Source organism: Ahaetulla prasina, chromosome 7 (assembly GCF_028640845.1).
Source record: "Ahaetulla prasina isolate Xishuangbanna chromosome 7, ASM2864084v1, whole genome shotgun sequence".
Taxonomy (NCBI): domain Eukaryota; kingdom Metazoa; phylum Chordata; class Lepidosauria; order Squamata; family Colubridae; genus Ahaetulla; species Ahaetulla prasina.
In genome coordinates, this window is record NC_080545.1 from 58,190,344 (window position 1) to 58,210,105 (window position 19,762).

A 19,762-nucleotide genomic window follows, 5' to 3' on the forward strand; every position below is an offset into this window, starting at 1 on the left:
CTCCTTCCTCTCCTTTTCCCTCCTTCCCTCCCTCGCCCTCTCTCTCTCTCTCTTTCTTTTTCTTTCTTTCTCCCTCTCTCTCAAACGAACCCCACCCCCATTTTTACTTACGGGACCGTCTGCCACAGAATGCCTCCCACCGACCGTGCGCTCTCACAGAGAGGGACTTCTCAGGGTGCCGTCCGCCAAGCAATGTCGGCTGGCGGCCCCCAGGGGAAGGTCCTTCTCTGTGGGGGCTCCCACACTCTGGAACGAGCTTCCCCCGGGTTTACGCCAAATACCTGACCTTTAGACCTTCCGTCGCGAACTGAAGACACATCTTTTCATTCGCGCGGGGCTGGCTTAAATTTTATTGATTTTAAATTTTCTATTAATAATTTTAAATGGGGTTTTAGTTTATTATATATTTTAAACCTTTTTAGGCCAATTATAAAATAAGTTTTTTAATCTGCATTTTAAATTGTACATTGTATTGCCTGTTTTTTTACTTTTGCCTGTACACCGCCCTGAGTCCTTCGGGAGAAGGGCAGTATAAAAATCAAATAAATAATAAATAATAAATAATAATAATAATTGCTATAAGAGGTGGCGCTCTTGCCTCACAATCAGAAGGCTGTGAGTTCAATTCTAGGTAGAGGCAGATGTAGCGTCTCCTGCTTGAGCAGGGGGTTGGACTAGATGACCTGCAAGGTCCCTTCCAACTCTGTTACTCTGTTAAAAAGTTTGTTTTATATATTATTGTTTCCCAAAACAGCCATTGGGGAGAGGAGCTACATAAAAATGATTTCTATAATGGCTATGGGGCAAATTTGTGAGGATGCCCCAAGGGCTGGAGAGCAAACCAAGAAGAAAATCACAAATTTGCATCCTGGAAAATATGCTTTGTGATTGCTCATAGAAAGTTGTTCCTACCTACCCATGCATCCATAAAGCATCTATTCCCACTGGAAAACCTGCTGTTAAGATTCCTTTGGATTTTTGGCTACTGTAGACTTCCCATCTATCCAGTTTCATTTTGCATTGTTTTCCTTGAAAATGTGAATACATTTTAGCAATGTGTCAGTCTCCATCTAAATTTCTTTCCTACCGGTTCTGTGGGCGTGTCTTGGTGGGATCATGTGAATGGGTGGGCGTGGCTATGTAACCATATGACTGGGGGATCAAAAGACAGAAACTCACTAACAATGTCCTGCTGGAGCAGGGTTGGACTAGATGACCTCCAGGTCCCTTCGAACCCTGGGTTATCCTCTGAAGCTGCATCTAGTGCCAGGTTTGTAGTTCCTCCTTCCTCTCCTTTTCCCTCCTTCCCTCCCTCGCCCTCTCTCTCTCTCTCTTTCTTTTTCTTTCTTTCTCCCTCTCTCTCTCTCTCAAACGAACCCCCACCCCCCATTTTTACTTACGGGACCGTCTGCTGCCACAGAATGCCTCCCACCGACCCGTGCGCTCTCACAGAGAGGGACTCCTCAGGGTGCCGTCGGCTAGGCAGTGCCGACTGGCGACACCCAGGGGAAGGGCCTTTTCTGTGGGGGCTCCCACCCTCTGGAACGAGCTTCCCCCAGGACTTCGTCAACTTCCTGACCTTCGGACCTTCCGCCGCGAGCTTAAGACACATCTATTTATTTGTGCAGGATTGGACTAGAATTTTTTAAATTTTGAATTTGGTTTTTAATGGGGTTTTATTATTTGTTTTTCTATTTTAAATATTCGGCCTTATTTAATAAGTTTTTTAACTGTGGTTTTATTCTGTATTTAATGTATTCCCTCAGACCACTCTCATTATAATCTTCCTCCTTCCTTCCTTCCCTTCTTCCTTCCCTCTTCCTTCTTTTCTTCTTTGTTCCCTCTTTCCTTATTTTTCCTTCCTTGCTCTCTTTTCATCTTTCTTTTTCTTGTTTCTTTCTCTTTCTCTTTCTCTTGCCCTTTCTCCTTTCCTGTCCCTTCTTACATGTTCAAATGAAGAAAGGGAAACATTACTCCTTTTGTTTTGTTGCTAGCCCTCTGCCAGCAAAAACAGAGCAGGGGACCGTGCAGGAAGCTGTCGTGGCTGAAAACAGGGCTCGGGGGCTGAACGGCCCCCCTAACTCCATTTTCATTGACAGAAGGCTGTGGGACCATCGTGGTCAAAAAAGGGGCCTAAGAGGGCTGTGCGCAGCCCTCCATAGCTCTGTTTTTGTTGGCAGAGGCACCGCAGGATGGTCCTTTGCTATTTCCAGGGCAGTCCAGTGGCCAGATCTAAGCACCCGTGGGCCGGATCCAGCCCGTGGACCTTGAGTTTGATACCCCTGCCCTGGATCAATGAATTTCTTGATCCTCTCCTGTTTATTCCACCTTTTCCCCAATCTTTTATTCTAGTCTGGGCATCCTTAGTTTTACAAAAGCTTTATAGGAAATTCTTTTTCTTCCTAGTTCTTGAAACTTTTTAAAGTCCAACAAGTTGCATTATTCTTGTTCCTATCCTGAATATGGCAACCTCATCTTTTTCATGAGTTAAGAAATGTCACCCTTTCTATAAATAGGAAATGTCATCAATTAGGCAAGATATAGCTTCTGTACAGATGCAGAATTATATGCAGAGTTTTGGGCTATGCTGATTAGGTCAAGAATAATTAACTATCGGAACACAGAGGATACTGGATACTCAGAAAAAAACAATATATATATATATAAATATTTAATAAAATATATTCAATATTTTAGCAATGATCTGTTAAAAAAGTCTTACAAGCAAAATCTTAAAGGCACTTTTTATTTGTGTCATTAAGTACTACCACTTTTTACTTCACTTCCCTGAGAATAGATTAATGAGTATTCACCAGCATTTATGTTGTTTCTTCTCTCAGTCTGACCGAATGTAATAGTTTCCCTTGGTTCTGTAAGCACTCTTTCAATTTATCTTCAGTTAAAGTCAGGCGCTGTTCCAAGATTGAAACTGTCTGTTAGGAGGAGAAAATAATGACACTATTAGATGCTTGCTAAATGTATATTATGTTATTTGTTTTTAATCCATTCAAGTAGTCAGAACTGCAGCAATTGATCAAATAATCTTAACTTTTCTAAATAGATTAGGAAATCTGAAATATAACTTCCCTAAAGACTCTTTATTATCAAGTCATAAATTTGGATACCTGCAGTACAGAAATGTAATGCCTCATATTCTTATAATTAAAAAAATGCTAGAGTGGAACAATAAAATCTGGCATGTCAACTGTATACTGGTATGGCAGAATCTCTATATAGCAGCTGCAGGACGATATGTGGCATATATAGTCAAATATAAATTATAAATTATAATTACCGAAATGCAAGTGAACGATCTTCTTTTATCTTAGACAGTTCTGAAAGTGAAATTTTTGAAAAGCTAATTCTCTCCACCTTGAGAACCATATAAAAACAATTGGTGCTATATAGTATTAGATACACCAGCCAGGAATTTTTGAGATTCTCCTAGTAACTGCAAGAATAGCATGCAATACGATTCATGGGCTCCAGTTTGAGAAATGGGTAATTCACCTTCTCTATATGCACTTGGAAAAGATACCCACTTAAGGCAGGGTGCTCTATGGATCAAACATATGAATATAATTCTTTAAAATATCCATATGAAGCTTTATATCTTTTTTGAAATAAACAGCATAACTTTTCAACGTGTCAATGAAATCCATATCTAAATCATTGGCTAGGATACAAATCCCTTTAAATGGTTTTCTAGGAAAGGTATTATTGAAAAGTTTAATTCATTTTTGTCTTACATTCCACCAATAAGTCTGTCAAAGAACCTGGGTCGCATCATGACAGAGATTAAAAAGTACTTTCTTCTAAGAAGACTATTTATATGTTTATAGACTTTCTTTTGTTACATTTATCATTTATAGTAAGTTTCTTCCAACAATGAGAATCAAAAATAGAGCGATAACTATATAGCCTTTCTATCTGAGGCACTGAGCCATGGACAGAATATATTTATAGTTATGCTTCTCTTTCTCTCATATGAATTAGTGTCCCAATCCCCAAAGGGGCAGTGATAACAATATGTAAATTCTCTCATACAATACTGTAGAGAAAACATATCTTGAACATAAACAGTAACTTTTCTTATGATGAATTATTCTTGGAATCCTGACACTTTTACAACTATTGTGTAAATCTTCAGTTGATGTAATGATATTGTCTTAGCGGAGATTTTTGCTCTACCATCCATTGTCAATGTAGTGTCAAGGTTCCAGAAAAACCTCTTCTGCATAAAAAAAACTCAGAAGCCATTGTCTTTCAGAGTTCTTTACTAGCATGAGGAAACTGGCACACGATGAGTGAAATTCCAAAACTGAAATTCTGGATTCTTTTCCCAGTTATACAAACCCCAAGAGTCCCACCCCCCTAACCCCTTTGCTGGTCACATGGTCCCACGTTCTCCCAGTTCATTCAAATATCTTCTCGCCACTCCTCCTGCAGATGTGAACACCATCCGACCTTGACCGCTTGAAGAATGTTACCATACCCTCAACCCCCCTTCTTCCCCTCAGGGGAAAAATGTGGCAGCGTCTGGAACCCTAAAGTCTAGTATGATTTCCAGGCCTGACATGTAGCTGCTTTTTAAGATAAATGACTGAGCTCTAAGACATGCTCAAAATAGGCTCCTTGGAGAAAAAATAATAATAGTCAGACAAAAGCTTTTTAGCAGGTTCGCCTGGTCGGCCAGTTGCGCCCCTTTCTAGACCGGGGTGCCCTATGCACGGTCACTCATGCGCTCGTCACATCTTGCTTGGATTACTGCAATGCTCTCTACATGGGGCTCCCCTTGAAGAGCATCTGGAGGCTTCAGTTGGTTCAGAACGCAGCTGCGCAGGTAATAGAGGGAGCCCCTCGTGGCTCCCACATGACACCTCTCCTGCGCAGACTGCACTGGCTACCTGTGGCCTTTCGGGTGCGCTTCAAGGTTTTGGTTACCATCTTTAAAGCGCTCCATGGCATAGGGCCGGGTTATTTACGGGACCGCCTGCTGCCACCGACTACCTCCCACCGACCCGTACGCTCTCACAGGGAGGGACTCCTTAGGGTGCCGTCCGCCAGGCAGTGCCGACTGGCGACACCCAGGGGAAGGCCTTCTCTGTGAGGGCCCCCACCCTCTGGAACGAGCTCCCCCCAGGATTACATCAACTTCCTGACCTTCGAACCTTCCGCCGCGAGCTTAAGACACATTTATTTATTTGTGCAGGGCTGGCCTAGGGTTTAATTTTAAAATTAATTTTAAATGGGGTTTTGTATTTTCTAACTATAGTTTTAAATTTGGCCTAATGGAATAAGTTTTTTAAATGTTGTTTTAACATGTATTTATTTTATACTTTATGTTTTATAAGGCTGTAAACCGCCCTGAGTCCTTTGGGAGATAGGGCGGTATAGAAATTTGAATAATAAATAAAATAATAAAATAATAAATAAATAAAAATTACATCACAATATAAGAAAGGATAACACGATCACATTCAAAAAGACTCCTTCACATAATAGGACACCTGACTATGTCATTCACCTACTCTACCAATCTCCATTTGCTATACTCAATCATGCATTTGTTTAAATGGATGGTTGGATATGTTGCAAGCCCAGGTTGAGCTGTAATTGAAAGACAGACTACTGCCTTATTGCTCAGCAGGTTGCCTTAAATTGCTCGAGGAACAAGTTTGCACTCCAGTCAGAATCGCAGCTCAGGGATACAATTAGCTGAGATACCTAACATTCTTGGTCCCATTCTGGTCTCATCCATTACCAGCAACTCAGTTAAGGTTACTTAGGTTAGAAATAAGATAGTCTCTGTAGTGCTTTCTCATTTATGAATGAGGCAAAGGCAACCTTGAGTCTTAACCTCCAGGAAGGAAGAGCTGGGCACTTTTGGTGGGAATCACATCTTGGCCTAGCTTCCAAACAATGTAGATTATTTCTCAATAATGTTGCCCAACATACAGTAACTGACAGAAGCAAGGGGAACACAATTACTGGTTTACTGGCTGTCCCAAAGTTCCACGGGCCCTCTGACATGCAATGGCATAGTGACTGTAGGATGGAAAAGTTGCCTTTCCTAGTTCCTCCCAATATGAACTTTCTGCCTTTTTCTGGTAAGAAGGTGCTCTCTGTCACAGAATGAACATTATTAATGTGACAGCCTGTTCTCCTTTTTTCATGCATTCTACCATAGTTCAAATTTAGTTATCTTTCTGATTCTGTAGATAAACTGATTTTATTCTAGGTTAAGGAAAAGCATATTAGGACATTTTCCTTCTCTAATAGCAGCAATCCTTTTCCAGTAGCTTAAATCTCTTTTCTTTCATTCTGATATAGGTGACAAGTATGCCAGCATATCACCAGTAGCACATATACCACTAGATGAGAAACACTCACTTAAATTGTACGTGAATGGTATTTACATTCTATTCTAATTTGGAAAAAGGTCATTTATGCCTTTATATATGACAATGAGGATCACACAAGACAACTTTAAAAACTGTAAAAAGTCACCTTTCTTGTGAAGCTGCTCAATTTGGAAGCATTTGTTTTATTATTTACTGTAAAGAGAGGGCTAAGAAATTGAAGGTGATGAATTCATCTACAGATTTGATATACACCATTCTTGAAAATGTTGAAAGATAGGGTACAACTTGTAAAACAAAGTAAAAATGTTGAATGAAGTGTTTCAAGTCTATGAAATGGATAAAAACCATGTTTGAGGGCCCTTCCCACATGGGCCAACTTCATTTGTTAAATGTAAAATATAAACAATTTAATAAGAGTTTCAAAACAGAACTCTAATACAGAGGTGCAGCCATACTCACAATTGTCAGAACATCTAATTGCTCCACAATGTGTTCCAAGGCAGTAGTCAGTACTGGTGAAATGCCCCCAGACTCATCCATGGTTACTGGTTCAGCCACAGTGTGCATCAGTTCCCCTTTCAAATTTCTTTTTAACATTGCTGGAGAAGGTAACATGGGAGGATGCTGGAAGTCTTCATTGTTCATCCCATTTTGGTGCATTGCTACAGATGGATTCATTCTCAACTAGATTTTCAGAAGAAAACAAAAAGCATATTTGTGATAATATCTTCAACTTCATATGAAAATGGGTATCCATTTTCTCCTACTAACAAACACATTTAATAACAGGTATTATTTCAACTACTACTTTTCTATTCCTGATTTTGGACAAACATTAGATTGATCTCAATCTTTTATTTTGTTTGTCTCATTTTTTCAAAGATCTTGAGCAACTCAAATTATTTTTCTTTTCTCCTTCATTGTTTTATAACTGATATGTGTCCTGGCATCGACAGATCCATGGAACTAGTTTGGCAATGTGTTTCCCGCTCTATAGCAGGGATCAAAAACTGTTGTTCGCAGTTTGTTCACCTACAACACTGGAATCATTGTCAATGGTGAGGAATGCTTCTAAAGAACATTTACTCAAAGAGTCTTGCTCTCATAGAATTCCTTAGCAATTTTCGAATCTGAAAAGTCTGTTCAGAAAATTACAACACAGCCTTGAGTGGTATGTATGGAACATCTGTTGTTTAAAAAAAGAAAGAGTAATGTTTAAAAACTTCACTAGGCATGTCCAAGCTTTCTGTACCTCATAAATAGTTTAACAGTATTCATGGATGATGGAACCTGTAGGCGCCATTTTATCACTACTGTTTTTTTGATGTATTCAGAGGAAAATTAGACATAAAATTTAGCTACTGTAAGTTGAATGATACGATCTCTTTTTTAAAAAAAGAAACCCTAACAGGAAATTATTGCTATCATCTAATTCACCATTCAAAGAGAACAAAATACATTGTTGTCTATTAACAAAGGCCACCTTTGTTAAATACAGTGAACTGTGTTTACATAAATACATGCAAAGCTATGCATAAAATAATTGGCATTCCATGAGAGCAAGTGTTTACACTTACAGGATAGGTATGGTGAAGTATCTTTGAAGCCGAAATTTACAGAGAAAGGAATGACGTAATCTAGAAAAATCTTGCAGATAAAACAAGATGACCCAACTGATAATCAAATGCCTAATTATATTAAATACTGCTATAGTTCAAAGAGAAAACACCCTCAACTTTAAAAGTTACCAATCTGTATAATAACACATTTATAAATCTATTTGAAATGTTACATTTCCCCCCCCCCAAAAAAAAAATTTTTTTTGTACAAGTGAAATGACAAATCTTTGGCCGTATTTTTCATAGTAATACATCAAACAGTTTTATCATTTCAGGAAGAGATATATTTTATCTTTATATTTACATGGTAATGACAGTCTTAAGTACAAACGGGCTCTGACCATCCTGTTTTTAAGTACATGTTTTCAATGCCATGATTCATTGCAAAGCATATCAATAAAATTTTGTTTATCATAAGATAATTCTGTTATTACACAGGAAATTTAACACTAGAACAGTAATAGCGAACCTATGGCACTCAGCGCCCTCTCTGTGGGCACGCAAACCATCATTCCAGTTCAGTTTCCCCACGCATGTGCTCCCACCAACCAGCTGGTCTTTGGTTTCTGTCGCATATGTGCGGGGGCGGGGACCATGCGGGGCCCCCACTCATGCATTGCATTTTGTGGGGTTGGCGTACATTTTGGGCGGAAAAGGTTTGTCATCACTGCTCTAGAAGGTAACCTGTTCAATTAATTATTCTTACTGTCAGGAAATTTCTCCTTGGTTCCAGATTGGATCTCTCTTTAATGAGCTTCCATGTATTGCTTCTTGTCTACCTTCAGGTGCTTTGGAGTACAAGTCCTCTCTATGACTATGACTCTCCACTGTACTGCCTCTTGTTAGATAGGGCCCAGTGTTCAAGTCTGTCAAGATCCTTCTGAATCGTAAGTCTACCTTCCAAAGTGTTGGCAATTCTCCCAGGTTTGGTATCATCTGCAAATTTGACGAGTTCCCCTTTTATTCCCTTATCTAGAAAGTTTATTAAGATATTGAGGAACACTGGGCCTAAGTCAGAATCTTGAGGTACCCCACTACATGCTTCCATCCATGTACACCTAGTTGAGAATTACATGCTGAGTGTAGCTGGTCAGCCAGCTGTGAATCCGTCTAGTCGTGGTACTGTCTATCCCATATTGTCCTGTCTTACCCATGTCGGCTTCTAGTGATTGCTTTGTTTATTTCTAAGTGCTCACAAATATGCTTTTGGGTTATCTTTTCAAGGATTTCCCCAGGGATCACATCTGCCAGCTGTTTCAGTAACCTAGGATTTAAACGAACTGATCTGGCAATTTGAACTCATCTAAAGTGTATAGTAAAGTTTTTAAACCAATTTCTTACCTACTTTGATCTGCATACCTGTTCTGTCTCCCACTGTGCTGCTTTTAATGGGCTGGATTAATATTTTCCTTTTGCGTAAAGACAGATGCAAAGAAGGAAATAATAAACCTAAAAGAAAGAACCTAAGTTCTCAATTACAGCTTTTGCACCTCTTTGTAAGTTAGCTTTATTTTTTGCTTGCTAAGGGTGACAGTCAATTTAAATTTGACAGTCAATTTAAATTTAGTAAAATGATGGCATCAAATAACAGCTACTTCTTTAACGCACCTAAGAACTGCTTTATTTGAAGTAAAATTTATTTTTACCTTTGCAAATATTACAGGATCTGCTTTTTTTTATATTAAGCAGATGTTTTCCATGATCATTTCATAATTAACAATTCTTTTTTATATGACCATGTCAGTTGAATAAAATGTTATTTTCACCTTTCAGTAGAACAGTCTGGTTAAAGAAAAAAAATAGCACACATTCAGAGTCTAAAATTGTCAAAGGTTCTAGAGTTTCAAGGTGAGAAATTCCTTATCTGGCAGTCAATTCTAAATATAAATGCTGCAGGAAGGCAGAAGAGCAGGCAGGAAAGAAGGAAGGGAGACATACAGGCACTTTCATAAATTAGAAATATTCTTGTGGAAAGCACAGCTACTAAAAGTAGCAAAACTAGCTCTAAAGAGAAAGTAAAGAAATAAATAAATATTTGAATCCAATCTGTGAATGCAAACGATTAAGAAGATCTCACTAAAATAGTCCCACTTCAACATTTATTTTTCAGACTATATCGTATATGCAAGAAACATTGCATGTCTTACAGTAAACCAACTTCACAAAGAAGCGGAGTTCTGTAATATCCATACCAGACTGATGCTCTAGCAAAAATATTATATTTTTATTTATTTTTCAAATCTACATAGCCACCCATCTCACAAAACAAGTAACTGTAGGCAGTGCATAACTAAGATAAAAAGCAATAATTAATAAATAATATTATTAAAAAGCATTAAAACTATAAAAACACAGTTAAAAAGGAAACAATAGGCAAAGGGCTCTTAATAATAATGGAACCACTTCACACTTCCGCAGTTCCCTGGAATCGTCAGGTCTGATGGCACAATACCGTTACCCAAAATAATTTATTATTAAAGTAATATTTTATCCCACCTTTATTTTATAAATAATTCAAAGTGGCAAACATATCTAGTATTCCTTCCTTCTATTTTCCCCACAGCAACAACCTTTTGAGGTGAGTTAGGCTTCAAAATCTCAAATCAAGCTTCAAAATCTCACCAATAGCATTGTAACTTTTTTTTTCTTGCCATAGTAGTTTCCTGCCTGTTCAAGAATGGACTTGACTGTTGCAATAAGTGATAAACTGTACTCAAACTGAGATAAAGGGGATACTAGCCATAACAAATCAAAACATGTCACATAACTTATTGGTCATAAACCTGACCAATTTTTAAAATTATTACTAAATAGCTTTGGAATACGTTGAAGGGAGAGGAGGGGAAATGGATTAAAGTGCAGTGTTCTTCCTTGTCAAAATTAAAGGAAACTAGCTGAATTGTAAACTCACTTTCCCTAAAATACTCCAGAAAAAATCAAGGACAAGTAATCCAAACCCACTTGCCATTGTTTCCCCTCACTGCTGAGATTTTGAACCAAAATACTCAGTCTTTCATGTTACTATTTTTGTTTGTTTGGTTAAAAAAAAAGGGGGGGTATTTTTATCCTAAATCCCTCCAACTGGTGGGAGAAGTAGGTTGTGGCTTCTAATCCTGAGAAAGCTGCCTACCCCTGACAACAATAGTTGGAATATTTAAAATAGCTTTTTGTACTCTGACCAATGAAAGAGAATCTGAAATAATGGCCATGCTTACACTCTACCTAGTATTGAAGCATTTCAGCATTATCAGATTATTTTTAAGACCATCCTCATCTAGACAATGCACAAAAAGGAGAGCTGTGAGTATTCAACATGAATGCAAATAAACCGGCAATCTTATGATATTTACTAAAAATAAGTATTACTGTCTTTAATGGGATTTACTTCTAAAAGTGTTGTATAACTACATTCCAGTCTTTCCAGCTTGTTCACTTTCAAGGGGAAAAAATTGTTTCATATTTAAAACAAATCTTTAAATGATAAAACTTTCTCCCAAAATAAGGAATGGTGTTTTTTTTTAGTTTTTCTAAGTAAATTTTTGACAAAAACAATGGAGCAATTTGTCTGCTCAACATAACTGCCTATGAAGTTTTTTGAGTTACGTGAAATTACTTTATTATTTTTCCAGTTAACATCTACAACCACTATCTTGAAAGTAGAAATGAAGCATATGGTATGTATGCAGTAACATTCAACTAAAACTATTCTGGAAAAAAAGTCTATGTATAGTGTCCAATAATAACAATGTGTGATTTCTTTGATGTAAGGCCCACAAACTAACACAAATCTCAGAATAAGTAAATATAGTTTATTAATATAGCTGGCAGGGCAAGCTATGCATATAAACAAGGAGAAAACCTCATATGCACATTGATGTTATCTCATTGGGTAATGAAATGTCTGCAAGCAAACAATAAAAACCAGAGAGCACCAAGAACTCTGTGGTTCAATCCCAAACTACATATATTCTCTTCTTTTGATAAAATTTCTTTTAAAAAGTAAAGTTCTCCTAAAGCTGCAAGATTGCTTCCATTTTTCTCATATTGGACTATTAACATTAGGAAAACAATCTTGGATTATTGTACATAACTTTGGGAAACACCTATTCAGCGATGACTCTGAAAGATTTTTTAATAAATTAAGGACAAGAGTCACAATTCAAATTATAATTTATCAATACGGCTTCCCTTACTAACCTCAACAATAAGCATGTTAAAATAGTGCAGCCAAGCTAAGTTCTCTGAGATATGGACGTTAGAAAATCGTACAAACAAGTATTATAGTAACTAACACACGCACACAGAGCTAACTTGTAAATGGCTCTGTGGTTTCAATTTCTTCCATGAGTTTAAAGGATTCCTACCAAACCTGCTTGATAGAATAAAGCCAACCAACCAACCAGTTGAATAGATATATTCCATAGTCAAGTTTAAAACTGGGCAGTTACAGATTTACAGAACTATAGATAGCCTACTTCATTATACTTATGAACTGGCAAAGGTTACTTAGATCAGTACTAAATCATCTTGTAGGTCAGCAGGAAACTCATTACGATCAGACTGTCCAAGTAACAGAAGCACTTTCTAAGAGTGCTAAAATAATTATTTCCTGTGTGAAAGGCTTGCTGGTGCATCTGCATCCTTGGGGCTTAGCTTTCAGAGCAGGAAGACAGAATTGTTTGTCAGTGGATGTGTGCACTGAAGGATTTTACACATGCCTCAGAATCAGTTGTGACAATGATATCTAGTCCTTAGATTACAAGATACATTGGTGGGGGGGGGAGTGGGGAGAGGAGGAGATAAAAATGGAAAAGAAGGAAATGATGATGGATACAGGTCATAGTTCATAAGAATAGCATTAGCTTAAGGTACAATGGAATGAGAATAGCATAGCCTTATTTGTATAGCAAACTACTGTATTACTTTAAAAGTAGAACATATTTTTAGATCTATGTTACATAAATGTTAGAATTGGAGGAAGACTGAATTAACTAATAAATAAATTTACAAGAAATAAATTTACAATCATGAATTAGGTGGTGGGTGATAAATTTCTGTTTGCTGGGTATGTTTCAGAGAATAGTAATGGATTATCATATACTTCTTGACCCTTGCAACAATCTTGTAGGTTATTTTGTAGTTATTTAAATATTTATGTCTATCTCACAAAACACAAATGGAAGCCTTAAAGTGGTCACCAAAAACAAACTCACTAAACAATTCAATAACATGGAGGGATACACGAGGTCTGCAATTTTTATAAAAAATTTTCTCATGGGAAATTGCAGATTTCTGTTATATATATCTCCTAATTCAAAGTATTGAAGTTGGAAGTCAGCTTCATTTTTTTCTATTAACTCAGTCTGGATTACCAGGTCATAGAACAGGAGACAAGTTGTATTTATATATCAATAATACTTCTCATTAACTTCTTAATCAGATGAGGATATACGTATTCTGCACTGAATGCAGCAATGGGTTGAATATCAATAAATTGAGAATAAATCAACCAAATAAAATATTTGCTTGTTATGGGAACTGATGAATTTGCGTGTTCTATGTACAACTGTGTTCTCTAAAACATAAAAACAAAATGCCTGATTCCTAACATCCTCACTTGAAAGCCCAAATTACCATCAGGAATGCCTATTCATTGCTTGAATAATTTTATTGCAAGCGATTTGGAGATGTGATCGTTTAGGAAGTGATCATGTGTGTGGATGGGCGCCTTCAGGCTACTTAGACTCCTGATGACAGCCTGGACAAGTCTGTGCATTTTTCTGACCATGATTTTGGAATATTTGCCACTGCCTCCCTCCTAGGGCTAGAGAGAGCGACTGGTCCAAGGACACTCAGCCTACTTAGTGCCTAAGACAGGACTAGGACTCACAGATTCCTAGTTGCTAGCCTAATAACTTAACCACTACACCAGATTGGTTCTCATAGAATGAATGTAATGTAGAAATAATACATTAAAGTAAAATAAGTGTTTTCAAGTGAATGGCTGGCAGTCCAAGGACCATCTTCTAAAACTTAGTGATAAATATTTGGAAGAACACTGCAAGAACACTCCTTTATATATAGAGCACTTGGTTAAGAATAACATTTTTGTATTACATTTTTTATAATAAAACTTGATAATATACTGATGCTTTAAAATATCTATATGGCCATTAATTAAAGTATTTTTCTCACTATAAGACTCTTTGGACTATAAGATGCACACTAGCTTTAGAGGAGGAAAGCAAGGGAAAAAAATCTGCCTCTGCCTTCCAGCATTCATCTGGTATTCATCTGACTAGTGTCCTTGCAGCAAACAGCAAACAGACTGCCTCCATTTCTGCTGTCTCCACCAGGAAGCGCTGGAGCCTTCACTGCTGAGCAGCTGATTGGCGGTTGGATTGTCCTCCTGGAATACAGCCAATCAGCTGTTCTAGGCAGCAGGGACTGTCGTCACCTATCACCGCCCCCATTCACCAGTGCCAATCGGTGGTGGCGAACAGGCAATATGCGGCGATCCCTGCCATCTAGAACAGCTGATTGATAGTATTCCGGGAGACCTATCTAACCGCCAATTAGCTGCTCGGCAGTGAAGGCTCCAGCATTCCCTGGCTGCCGCCGCACCAACCCCTCTTACCCCCGCTGCAATATTCGCTCTATAAGATGCACAGACATTCCCACCCACTTTCTTTTGGGGGTGGGTGGGGGAGAAGTGCATCTTATAGTGCGAAAAATACGGTATATCAATACAATTAAAAATATAAATATCAGAAAGCATGGAGGAAATATTTAGTAAATAGTTATTTCCAAATATATAACTAGCAGTTAATAAATCATTTGTCTGACAAATCATTTTGAAACAAGATTTTCAGTGAAAAATGTAGTGAAAGGAAAATTCCTCCACAAATGCTATTTCAAAAGCATTTATGAAGGGAAAAGTAGATATTCTTAAAATTTGTTCTAAGATGCACAACAATACAGGACAAGGTAAATTAACATAGTTTATGAAAATAGGATAGCTGTAAATTATTTATTCAAAAGCAAAATTTAAAATAGAACATTATGTAATACTAGAAATATTTAAGCTGTAATGTCTAAAAACAGTGTACTGATTTTTCTAGAGAAGTGTCTACACAATAAGGTTCACTGTGCAGAACCCAGAATTATATAAAGAACTCCTAACCAATTTTTTCTTATAACCAACTCCAGTACTGAACAACCATTCTCCCAAAGGTAGGCAGACTGTATTTATATGAATTTGTGCAATTAGACACTTATTTCTTATTTAGCAACTAGATTCCATTCCACTTCCAGGTTAAGCAAAACAGTCATAAATGAAAATCATCGTAGTGTAGGTGTGACTGCGAGTGTATTTATTATTTATTTCAATTTTCCATACTCAAATTTATTTTATCCTTTATGGAGTGGACATTTTTAGCAATATTTTATACATTCTATTTCAAAGATCTTTTTAATTCTAACATATTTTTGCCTAAAACACTAATAATTTCTTACATCAATTATTATATTATAGATTCCTTTCAACTGTTATTCTATTATTACCTTTAAATCTTAGCATGTTATTATGGCAATTTAAAGCTTTACAATATTTTTAACCTTTGGTTTAATACTGTGTGCGTATCTTTGTGCCTAAATAGAAACAAAAACTGTTAAATAAAAACTCAGTGTATGAAAAGTTGGTTTATTATATAAGTACAAAATAAACATAGTATTGCATTACAAAAATTAAAAAAACCAGACTATATCAAATTTTACACTTACATTACCTGTAATCATTAAATTAACCGGATATAAATCTTTTCAAAGATCCTTCTTTTTACTGTTGGATCCTCTGGCATAGCTAGTTGTTGGCTGTGGATTGTCTGGGTGTTCCATTCTTTTGAATAGGGAGGGTGATGGGGAGGGAAGTGGAGTTGAGGAAGGAGTAACTTTCTTTTTAAAAAAAATCTCACTAAATTTAATTTGCCTGTTTTTTTCTTCTTTTGTCTTTATATATTTAACAATTGACACTTTTAAGATTTCATGTATTTTCTGGTGTACCTTTCCAAAACATTCTACATTTGGATCAAAACCAATTCTTCTTTCAATTAAATCTTTGTTCAGCCTAGGGTATCATGCTAAAATTGACATCATTTTTTTCACATCATTCAGTATCAACCTCTAAAATCAAGAGATTTCACCAGTATACATTTTTTCTTATTTATTTCATCCATATTTTTATTTTGGCCAAATCCTTCAATTTTATCTACAAGACCAACATTTCTTCCCAAAAATCTTGCATTTTTATCATGCTAATATCTGGCCATGCTGGTGTTATGACTTGGCGTATGAAACAATTCATAAATCAATCTTCAAAAAGGACTTGTGTCATTCAAGCCTTCCAAGTAGATTAGTAATAAACAGGCAGTATGTGGTTTCTTATGTTTCTGGACACCTGGGGGTTACCTGATTTGTAGATCAAAAATAGCTTCAGCTTGAACCTGGTAGCTTTTCTCTCCAATAGAAAGGTTACTCTAGTCTCAAATGCTTTACATCCAGGGATTGCTCTGGCCTCTTTGTCTACGAAGGTCTACTCTGGCATTTTTTCCCCAGTATAACATGGTTTTTTCTACATTGAATATTTGTTCAGGCAAATAGCTCCCTTCCACTATGGATGAACTTGGATGTTCCTCCAGAAAATGTTTGGCAGCTTCTTTCTCGGTGTTTGCATCTTAACCTCTTGTGTTGTAACGGTACGTGGGAAAAGACCTTAGGAAATGAGGCAAAGGAGGCTTAAAGGAGATGGCGGGAGAACTGTACTTTCAGACTTGAAAGATTCTGTTAATGCAGTTTTATCATAAAGTGGAATCAGCTTATTTGGTCATGTTTCCTGTCTGGTCTACCTGCTAAGGCTGAGATGTATATTTGTTGTGGTAATTAAATCTTTGCAGAAACTAAATAAGCCAGCCATAATTGACTGTGAATGTTTCCATGCACTCATCTGCTTGTTCCTTCGGTGTTCTGAAAATACTGCTTGCCTTAGCCTGAATGATAAGATGCCCAACTGGCATCCTCTTTTGTATCTGATCTTCAGTTCAAAGTATAGGGAGTTTTTTTCATTTCCTGAATGAGGCCATTTTGCTGTCTTACATGAATTATATCTGCTTTCATTCCTGATAAATCTTTTCATCAGCTCTCTGATCCTTTCCTTATCCTTCAAAATGGTGGAGACAGTGGAATGGGCCGGATCTTCTTCTCATGCTATAATAGTCACCCATAATCTTCATCTTTGAATTGAAACTATAATACAATTTAAATTATTAAACTGAACCTACAATCTTCATTTTCAATTTTGTGATCAATGGCTTTGCTTTGCTTTTTGACACTTTTTTTCAGCTGAGCTATAGTTTTTTCTCTTGGAAGACATCTTAGTATGGGGTATTAATGGGCATAAGCACAGATGATGCTGTTAATATGGCTCTGCACTACATCCTACAACATCTTGAGTCTCCAAAGACCTATGCAAGGATCCTTTTTGTAGACTTTAGTTCAGCATTCAATACCATCATTCCAGACATTCTTCTAACTAAGCTAAACCAGCTACAGGTACCGGAACAGACTTGTAAGTGGATCACAAGCTTCCTAACAAACAGGAAGCAGCAGGTGAAGCTAAGCAAGATCACATCAAATACCTGTACAATTAGCACAGGGGCCCCCCAAGGCTGTGTGCTCTCCCCACTTCTCTTCTCTCTGTATACCAATGACTGCATCTCCAATGATCCATTTGTTAAGCTACTGAAGTTCGCAGATGACACAACAGTGATTGGTCTCATTCGAGACAATGACGAATCCGCATATAGACGAGAGGTCGAACGACTAGCCTTGTGGTGCAACCAAAACAATCTGGAACTGAACACACTCAAAACCGTAGAAATGGTGGTAGACTTTAGGAAAAACCCTTCCATACTTCCACCTCTCACAATACTTGACAACACAGTATCAACAGTAGAAACCTTCAAAATTCTGGGTTCTATCATATCGCAAGATCTCAAATGGACAGCTAATATCAAAAGCATCATTAAAAAGGACAACAAAGAATGTTCTTTCTGCGCCAACTCAGTAAGCTCAAACTGCCCAAGGAGCTGCTGATCCAATTCTACAGAGGAATTATTGAGTCTGTCATTTGCACCTCTATAACTGTCTGGTTCGGTTCTGCAACCCAACAAGAAAAACACAGACTTCAGAGGATAATTAGAACTGCAGAAAAAAAAATTGCTACCAACCTGCCTTCCATTGAGGACCTGTATACTGCACGAATCAAGAAGAGGGCCGTGAAAATATTTGCAGATCCCTCGCATCCTGGACATAAACTGTTTCAACTCCTACCCTCAAAACGACGCTATAGAGCACTGCACACCAGAACAACTAGACACAAGAACAGTTTTTTCCCGAAGGCCATCACTCTGCTAAACAAATAATTCCCTCAACACTGTCAGACTATTTACTGAATCTGCACTACTATTAATCGTTTCATAGTTCCCATCACCAATCTCTTTCCACTTATGACTGTATGACTATAACTTGTTGCTGGCAATCCTTATGATTTATATTGATATATTGATCATCAATTGTGTTGTAAATGTTGTACCTTGATGAACGTATCTTTTCTTTTATGTACACTGAGAGCATATGCACCAAGACAAATTCCTTGTGTGTCCAATCACACTTGGCCAATAAAATTCTATTCTATTCTATTCTATTCTATAAATGAGTAGATAAGCAAAAATAACTGCAGGATATACGTGATACTAACTGTAAATAGCAAACAACTGACTGAAAAGGAGAGAAAGAGAGACAGAAATTCTGCAAAGGTCATAAATGCACACAATGGGTGCAAAATTATTTTTTTTAACCATCGTATTTGTAAAGGTTGCTAATCAACTTGGTTGCTAAATGAAGAGTGGTTGTAATTTATTCATTCAAATCAGAAAAAAAACCACATTGTTTTAGATCCTGAAGCGCTTCACTTCCTTCCTGCTAAATTTTACCACAACCACTTAGGTGCTTTTAAGCTAACACATACCAGTAATTAAAACTATCATATTTTCATTATCAGTAGCAGAAGAAATGCTACTCTGTGTGTAGGCACCTTTCTATGTAACTGGAGTGGGAATATCTGCTCATCCTGTCTCCTGCTACAATTCTTAGATTCCTTATCCAATTCTGATAGACTATGAGATACCTTTATATCTGAAGTTTACTGAGAAATAAAACGGAATCATGATATTGGCATATAAAAATTTATGATTCAAAAAAGTGCTTTTTGATAATTATAAATAACTCATAAAACTTAATTCAGGATTCTCTCATAATTTTATTTCAATTAAGAAAGGAAATTGTCAGGCACAATTAAATTAAAAAAAAGGAAAGTGCTTCGGTATCGGACAAAACCCCTACCGCCCACCATGAAAGCTGAAACACCCACTAGTGGGCGGTAGGGACCAGGTTGACTGCAACTGTTCTAAATCTTAACTTGTATTGAATTATGTAACTTGAAACTTACCTGCCATGATGGAGGATAAGTAGGTGATGAAGCAATATTTACAACAGGAGGATCTAATATTTGCATATTTGTTACATCAAAATTGGGATTTATCTGTTGAAAAATAGATTTGCTATTATTCTGTTATTAAAAAATAAATATTGAATGCTTAAAATATACATGACATAGTTAAATATTTAAGAAAAAATATTAAGGATATATTTAGGAAAGAAATC

General features: G+C 37.0%; 1 protein-coding gene across 10 annotated transcripts in view; it reads right to left on the reverse strand.

Moving 5' to 3' along the window:
* POC1B (POC1 centriolar protein B) overlaps window positions 1-19,762 on the reverse strand; it is a 53,645-nt gene that overhangs the window by 13,704 nt on the left and 20,179 nt on the right. For 5 of the 10 annotated variants that reach the window (XM_058191085.1, XM_058191083.1, XM_058191086.1 and 2 more), the window contains exons 10-12: window positions 19,548-19,640; window positions 6,825-7,049; window positions 2,814-2,933 (exon numbers count right to left, since the gene is read on the reverse strand). In XM_058191085.1, the coding sequence (XP_058047068.1) occupies window positions 2,820-2,933; window positions 6,825-7,049; window positions 19,548-19,640 (432 nt within the window). In that variant the 3' untranslated portion in view covers window positions 2,814-2,819. Of the gene's footprint in view, window positions 1-2,656; window positions 2,934-3,295; window positions 3,336-6,824; window positions 7,050-19,547; window positions 19,641-19,762 lie in introns of those variants that run through there. The other 5 variants (XM_058191090.1, XM_058191082.1, XM_058191091.1 and 2 more) reach the window with 2 other exon arrangements.